Raw genomic sequence first — 8666 nt, 5'->3', positions numbered from 1 at the left:
CTCAATCTCCCGGCTTCTTAGATTTACACTCTAATCCTTCTGGGCTACAATGTTTTTCTACAATAAGCAATATTCAAGAAAAGAAAAACTAAAAAAGGAAAAAGGAAGAAAGAGGAAGAAAGGAAGAAAAGGAGGAAGGATGGAAGGAAAGAAGGAAAAGTTAAAATGTTTGTTGTTTCTTGGGAAGCAAGTTTCATAACAAAAGATTCATCAAAAGGTTTATAAATCTAATAAATTCTATTTTATATTTTGAGCTCTGGCCCTAGCCATCACTGGTTCATCCTTCACCGCGATCAACTTCATGTGAGCAAGAGGTCTATTGATTTCCATGTAATAGAAGAAAATATTACATTTGCTTAATTGTTGCACAGCAAACACACCAGACAAGAAATCAAGGCTCTATTTAATGCTGCAGCAGCAGAGAATTACAGAGATCAATAGGGTAGTTTGTCAAAGATGTTCTCCTAGGAGACTTACCTATCACCATGCGGACAAGAAGTCACACTGACTACAGTTATCGAAAAACAGGTAAGCAGAGTCAGCAGTACAGATTATCAGAAATCAAAGGCCCGGTGTGAAAAGAAGTACAACTGGATTGAAAAGCTGTATTTACGGTCTGGTAATTAAAAACTATTTTATCAACCTTGTGTTGAGACCAAACCTTTACGGCATGTATTGACATGATCAGCAGCAGTGAATGAGCAGTATTTGACTTAGAACTTATGAGCTATAGTTATTTAACACTGTCCTCACAGAGGAAATCAGTTCTAGCCTTCTTTGCAAAATGCTAATAGTTGTTTTTATTATTAATGAAGCTTAATGCAACACCATCTTCTTTGGGCAAGCCATTCATTTAACTAGTGTCAAGCATATTTTCTGAACTAAATACACTGGCATAAGTACTTCTTTGATTAAAGTGTTACTTAGAATTGTGTTTGGACAAGTGAACAATCATATATTAGTACAGTTCCTTATCTGTAGCACACTTGAAATGACTACATTTGAGGGGCCCATTTGTATGACTTTGTTATTCTGATGGTTTCACTCAGGAAGTTCACTTGGTATTAACTTGCTAGAAAGAACATCCAAATGTTGGTTAGGTGAAACTGTGTAAACACTGCACTACCCGCAACACATTAACATAAAACACTATATAATATGTTTGTAATTATGAAGTGATCATAAATCTTAAATACCCATTGGCTTAGAAATTAAATAGTCCTATTTAGTTCTCCCTAAATTACTCCAAATTTCAGAAATTTACCATTCGTCTGGGTATTTTGTGACTATCTCCAAGGATAAATTTTTTTAATGACTTTGCTTTCAACAATGCAATTAGCTTAATAAAATTCTAATGCAAAAGTGATATCAGGTTTTAAAAATTTCAGCGCACTCCCCGTGGTCAGTAGATCAGTGGATATGTGCCATTTCAGTTCACTGCTTTTATAGACAGCTGGCAAACTCACTCTTTCTGGGGCTTTCTAGACCTTAACTTTCTTATAGCTTTGTAGTATGTTATTTTTTTAACTTATTAATAATGAGTATTAATTTCATTCACCTTGTTGCATTTACATTGACAAGAGCTATAACTACATTAAGTACTATGGAATTGCCCTTTCTGTTGTTGTTGTTAGGGTCTCATGCTGCCCAGGCTGATGTTGAAAATGCCCTATAGCTGAGGGAATTTGACCTCCTGACCTTCCTGCCTCTACTTTCCCAGTTCTGGGGTCACAGGAGTACAACTGCACTTTATTCCTACTACTCAGTCCAGATAAATACTATAAACGCTTAAAAAACAATCACTTCCATGCAAAATCTTAACACTTGGATGCTTAAGTTTTCAGTCGCAATCAAATTTTTACCTATTTTGAACTTGTCAATGACACCGTATCATCTCCACTAAGTATTCACCATCATTGCTAATATCCAGCCTTAGAATCTGTATTCATCCACTCTTTTTTACCTGTAGTTTAATCTAGTTCTAGGGAAACAGGAGTGAAGTCACATGTATTTGGAGTTCCCATTAGTTAGACGATACAAAATATATAATAATGTAGAAAAAGCTTCCCTTTAGGGAATAGTGATTCACCTTAAAAACACACACACACACACACACACACACACACACACACACACACACCAGAGAAAGACAAAGGTGTTTGCCGGCATTTTATTTTAAAGAATCAAAAATAAATATTTCACACACACCTGCATGGAACAAATTCATTGATATTTGTATTTTCCAATACACATTTTCAATACATGGCACCTTCATCTTCTTTATTTAGAAAATAAATTGTTATTGGTCCGTAACTGGTATGAACAGTCTCTGTGACTCTGGCAAATAACCAGGAGCCAAGTCCATATAATAAGGTCGGAATACCTAGAAAACAAATGAATATGTTACATGAGAAGATCAGTACTTATTAATCATGTACTAACATGTCATGTTACTGATCATGTAAACTGTCTTCAGCAATGCTGACATAAAAGCTATTGACACAGAAATATATGACTAGATGCTCACTATGATTCCTGAAGAGCTGGACTTTATCTCTGTGGGACATAGTGGCAATTATGTGAGCCTAGATTTTTAAAACCATAGACGAGACTGATATAAACTTTAATTCATTATCTTCAATTAATTATGAAGTAATTTTATATTCTCACAAACAAGCAGAAAAGAGTATTCATTAATTTGGTTGTAAATGTCCCTATTTGCTTTAAGCTAAATTTACTAGGACACTTTGTTGTTCTGCAAGTTAGATAGGAACACTGATGGATAAGGAAATTTTTGTTCAACTAAGAAACTGGTCAAACAATTATCTTCAAAATCTAAAGCAAAATATAACTTTTAGGAATATTTTAATGTACCTGGCATGACAAAGAACGCTCTCATTATTTTGTAATTGATTTGAAAACAATCTTGTTTCACCTTATCTACATGGATTCCAAAAAGTCTCTCTCTTTCAAGATTGCCATTAATAAGGCTTTCCTGTTTTATTTGAGATTAACTGCTGTATGCTCTATATCAAACTGAACATATACTACCCAGAAATATGGATTCATATGCATATGATGCTATGTTGAAGGCAAAACAGTCTTCCAGAATTCTTAACTTTTAAGACACTTATTTAAAATCAATGACTATTAACATATTAAAAACACACTGCATATATATGTGTGTGTATAAAACCACAGGCACACAGATCAAAAACAAATATTGTAGGGCCTACACAAGTATTAATTTTATTGCTTCCATGTGGGAAATGGACAGAAAGAGGCAATTCAAAATGTTAACTGCTCATTTGGAAAATCTCTCTCTAGTTAATAGAGAAACCAACACACATTCAGCACTGATCGTACTCCTGACTTTTCTTCCTTTGCTGCAGGAATAGCCTCACTGTGTCATGCTCCCTTTGGACCTGTGTAACAGAGGAGACTGCACCAGCTGGCAATGAGACGGTGGGCTGAGGAGACAGGTGTCTCCTGCTCAGGTCCTTCTCTGCTTTTGGGAGCATACCAGGTTACAGTTTGTAATTTATCACCACAGAATCCCCTGGTGCTCCCAGGGAACTTTCTACAGTATACTGCTGTCTTTGCCCTCATTGTGCCCCAAAGAATCTCAAATGTTTCAAGGGGCAAAAACACATCCTCAAAAACTATAATAATAATTTGCTATTTGCAAATCATTCTTCAAAAAGATAAGAAAAAAAGAAACAGAAAATCAAGCGGTATGCGGTGGGAAGGCAGGCTAACAAGGTAAAAGAGGAGTGTGGGGTACAGGCTGAAATAAAAAAAAAAAATGAAGCCGGGCGGTGGTGGCGCACGCCTTTAATCCCAGCACTCGGGAGGCAGAGGCAGGCGGATCTGTGTGAGTTCGAGACCAGCCTGGTCTACAAGAGCTAGTTCCAGGACAGGCTCCAAAACCACAGAGAAACCCTGTCTCGAAAAACCAAAAAAAAAAAAAAAAAAAAAAATGAATTCCAACATGACACTACCACTCCAAAATCTGAAACCCAATGAGATGAGGAATTTAAAAGGGCCTTAGAAGCAATCATTAGTTTTCTATATATACTGAAAGTAAGATAAACACAAGGTACCTTCCAAACCAACAGTAAGGGTGGAGTGTAAGGAATGGTAGTGACCCTGAGAGTTATTTTTTATAATGTTTACCACAGCTTTAATTTAAATATTATTTTAAAATGTATACTTTTGAAAACAAATCATACAAATAAATGTCCCCCATTAATAAAGAACTAATAAATTATTACTAGTTAATAATAAGCCCATGAAGAAACCATTAACAGTCATGCTTACTGACAGGGATCAGAGTTGATAAGGGAGTCAGAAATTCTCTGTTGGAATGAATTGAGTTTTTGTATTTTTTTCCACTCTAGAATGCAGAGAATAATGCAATAATGAGGAAGCTTTGTTGCCTCTATACTTTACAGATTAAAAAAAATTGTTTGTATGCGTCAAAATCAAAATCTTTAGATTCTACAAAAAAAAAAAAAATTCAGACTACCAGAGACAGAGAACATCAAAATGAACTTGAAAAACAGTTCTTTGTATTAATAATTCATTTTGAGTTAACTGAACAGTAGATAAACTAATGTCGAATTAGGCACTTAGAACAACTGGAACTTTGTAGTAAGGCTTCTATTACTCATTTATTCCAAGTGTAAGTTGCTTTTCTTTAAATCTTAATTTATTTCCCAGCAGGATACTTAGGCTGATAAACCATCAGTAAAATGTCAGTTCCGTGGAAGGGAAGGTGGAGAGAAAAGGGAAAATGAGTAAATAGAAATCCTTATTTACAAAACAGAAAATGAATTATTCTGATTACTACTCATTTAGAAGGGAGGACGAGGAATAAAATCGTTTGTACTCTTATTACCGACTAAGGACTTGATGATCCAGAGGGGCAAACTGTACATCACAGACTAGGATCCTGTTACTTAATTCACATTTCCCTCAGTTCAGACAAAAAAGAAAAAAGAAAAAAGCAACATAAATATTACTACACTGGTAAAAAGCCCAGAAAAACATTTCAGAGTAAGTCAATCGTACTGAAGCACGCAGGAATGCGGTCTCCCTTGGCTGCATTTCCAACTCTTCTTCCCATTCAAAGCTGCATTTTTAAGAATTTCTAGAAGCCCCCAGACTATTAAATTGCTCTTCCACATTAAAAGACAAACAAAAATCATCCCCACATCTGTTGGTTTTTGAAAAGGTTTAATTTCTATGTGGGAATGTGAATTTTTTTCTTCTTTTGGTGTCTTAATGCCTGACACCTGAAAGAGAGCTGTAATCATGATTGGTTTCTTACAGGAAATGCGACTTTTAAATGTGACATTTAAATACAGGACACCCTGTCCCTCGGCCTTACAGCTTTCCTAACTATCACTCCATACTTGGAAAAGAATGACTCCTACTGATCCTGAAAATGCTAACCACAAACTCATGTTCACAACTAGTCGGCACTCCAGCTTTCCCACATACTTTCAGTCTCAAGTTTCTAAGTCACCTCATAGCAACTTAACTTTACACCAATCTCAGAAGTAGGGGGCATAGCTCTGTGTAGTCCATCAGCCAAGTAATGAGACATTTAAAAAGGATTATATATATTGTTTATAATCTCTTTCCTGGATGATGCCCAGGGCAGTGCCAGTGGGACAATAGTTCAAAAATTCCGTAAGTGACATATGAGTTATAAGCAACACTGACCTTGTCTTATTTAATTTAATGAACTGTTGGATTATATATAATACTAGAACAGCTGTACAGTTTAGTATAATTTTGGATTAAAAAAATAAAAACTATTTGGGTTATACTGATTCGGCTTCCTTGTGTAGAGTTTGAGTGACTGAAATCGAAATCGAAATTAATTTTTTAGTAGCTATTAATAGGTCCGAAACATCTCGAGGGCTTGTATTTTCCCCTGATCTATAAAATGCTATCACATCTACGATCCATGATATTGACCTGCTGTTAAACCAAAAGAACATGGACATCTACCGGGAGGAGACACAGCCAGAATTAGATGGCCAGGAACACAAGTCCCGAGGAGGCAGCCTCTTTCAAATGCCTTTTTAAATCTAGCACCTGAGAAAATTATGATGCCTGGAGGGAACCTACTGCTCTTAGCAAAACACACGTGCTGAGATTTCACATAAAGAAGACAAAGGAATTTTAAAAGTCCGTCCAGTTTTTGTCCTCCAAAGGCTCCCAGTGACGAGCGCCGGAATGACTCCTGCTCAGCAACTTCAGGGCCACTGTCCAAGTGGGGGCGTTTCCTGACTCGCTGCCTAAGGCAGGGTCCTCCTGAGTGGACAGAGGCAGGGCACGACCTCAGGGGTGATGCAGGCAGCCCGCCGGGCCCGAGCAGCGTGCCTGGGGACCAGCTACCGCCCGCCGGGCCGGAGGAGTGCCCGGGTCAGGCGACGGCGCCGCCACTCACCCAGATTGATGACCTTGAGCGCCGTGAAGAAGCGGTTCTGCCCGGCCAGGTCCTGCCACGGCGCTTTGGAGCAGTGGTACTTGATGAAGGGGAAGCAGCCGGTGCGCAGGACGTGGTAGTTGGCGCCCGGCACGGGCCAGTTGAAGTGCGACAGGCCGAACTGGTCGTTGTGGACCGCGCTGTAGGGCACGCAGAAGGAGGTCCAGTGCGGCAGGCGCCGCTGCAGCAGGTGCCGCGTCAGCACCTCCGAGGCGCGGGGCTTTGGGCGGGAGGCGGCGCCCACGGCCCAGGGCCTGCACAGCAGCAGCCGCAGCGCGGCCTCGTGGGCCCTCCGCAGGGCCTCCATGCCCGGGCCAGGCCGAGGAGCCGGCCCCAGGCCCCTGGGGGCGCGCCCTTGGGGGCGGGGCCTCCTGGAGCGCTTGCGCACGCGCACTCCCTCCCCCTCGCGCTCGGCTAGGGCAGGGAACGCCCAGAGGGCGGCGCGCCGGGGAGAGCGGCCTGAGGTGGGTCTGGGCTGCGGGCGCGTGCGCGCGCACACCCTCCCGCGGCCTCTGGCGGACGGGAGGGCGGAGCGACGGCACAAATCTGAAAAAGTGTCACCCGTGACCTCAGGTATCGTTGGTAACCCTGGAGCAGGGGAAATGCACATGTTAAACAGCCAACCTGAGCGACTGGCAGGATTCAGGCAATGGGCTTCAGGGAAATCCTTAGGGTTGCTGAGGAGCCGGAGGTGTGCCCGGCCTTGACACCTGGTGACCTTGGAAGCACGTCGCCGCCTTCGTGTTGCCTGAATCCTAGATAGTGCAATATTGAAAAGGGTCCCAAGCCAAGTGTGGTAGCACTTGCCCGTAAACACAGCCCTGAGAGGCTGAGGTGTGAGGATGGGGAGTTGGAGGCCAGCCTGGGCTACACAGAGGAGCGCCTGTCTCAAAACAAAGAAACACCAATAGTGCTTCTCAACAATCCTGAAAAGAAGAAAGGAGCCTTCCTCATTCAGTGCCCTGAAGCTCAGAGATACCTGGGTAAATACCAGGACAGGATATGGCGGTCACCAACCTAACATAATCCAATTGCTCCTTTTATTTATTTTTTTTTTTTTGAGACAGGATTTCTCTGTAGCTTTGGAACTAGCTTTGTAGACTAGGCTGGCCTCCAGCTCATGGAGATCCGCCTGCCTCTGCCTCCTGAGTACTGGGGTTAAAGGCGTGCACCACCACCGCCCTGTTTCAATTACTTTTATCTCTTACTGTAAGGAAAGCATTTCTCAAGCTTTATAGCATCTTGAGGTACCTTACATACCACCATTTTTCTGAAGTATTGTTAGCTCATATTTGTCCTTAACTTATGTGGAGAGAACACATAAATAGGATGAGGTGTCTGGAAAGCACCTTATGCAAATGAGGTAATTATATGTGTAGGAACCATATAACAATTATTATTTGCTGAAAATTCAAGAAGGAATTTTTTTATAGTCTCCATTTTTTGAGTTAGTCAACAATGAGTTCATTCTACAAATATGTCAAATATTTACGAGATCTTAGTTATGCAAATAGTTTGAACTTTATAAGATTCCTTATTAGATAACAATTTTTTACAGGGGCTGGAGAGATGGCTCAGAGGTTAAGAGCACTGGCTGCTCTTCCAGAGGTCCTGAGTTCAGTTCCTAGCAACCACATGGTGGCTCACAACCATCTGTAATGGGATCTGGTGCCCTCCTCTGGCGTGTGGCCATACATGGAGGCAGAATGTTGTATACATAATAAATAAATAAGTCTTGAAAAGAATTTAGGCAGAGGCATGATGTGTTTAGCTATGGAGAAGAATGGCTAGGATTGTTGGAAGGAGATGGGGAAATGCTGCAGTACCATCATCTTCAAAGTCAAGTTTTAAAAACAGTAGAGCCCCTTCTCAGACAAGAGTTTCACAGAATTCCAACATATAAAGTAAATTATGAACGCAATGTGTTTATTTATAAACATTTATACATTTCTTAAATAGTAATTTAATAGGCAAACTGGCACTACATCAAAATCAAGGGTGGTCTGTTGTCTTGGGTTTTGTTTTGAGTGGGGAAGGGATTTGTAAGAAGTAAGTCAGGTAGATTAAATAATAAACGTGGGGTTTGCAGAACCAGACTCAGAAAGTGGCAAAGAGTGGAGGGAACCTGGCCAGTGAAGACGTAGGTAAGGGCAAACCAAGAACT

General features: G+C 40.6%; 1 protein-coding gene across 1 annotated transcript; it reads right to left on the bottom strand.

Annotated features, from left to right (window-relative positions):
- Window positions 1–2213: 2213 nt before the first annotated feature.
- Window positions 2214–6900, bottom strand: CUNH15orf61 (chromosome unknown C15orf61 homolog). The gene is made up of 2 exons (XM_041679577.1): window positions 6464–6900; window positions 2214–2383 (listed from the first exon to the last, which is right to left on the bottom strand). Exons 1-2 carry the CDS (start codon window positions 6807–6809, stop codon window positions 2256–2258), a joined length of 474 nt encoding a protein of 157 aa, XP_041535511.1. The 5' UTR covers window positions 6810–6900; the 3' UTR covers window positions 2214–2255.
- Between the last annotated feature and the right edge of the window lie 1766 nt (window positions 6901–8666).

The sequence above is a fragment of the Microtus oregoni genome, unplaced genomic scaffold, assembly GCF_018167655.1.
Source record: "Microtus oregoni isolate MIOR12 unplaced genomic scaffold, Mior012 000032F_ref0000030, whole genome shotgun sequence".
NCBI classification, from domain to species: Eukaryota; Metazoa; Chordata; class Mammalia; order Rodentia; family Cricetidae; genus Microtus; species Microtus oregoni.
The sequence above is the reverse complement of the archived record's forward strand: the minus strand, read 5'-3'. Positions and strand labels throughout refer to the sequence as shown.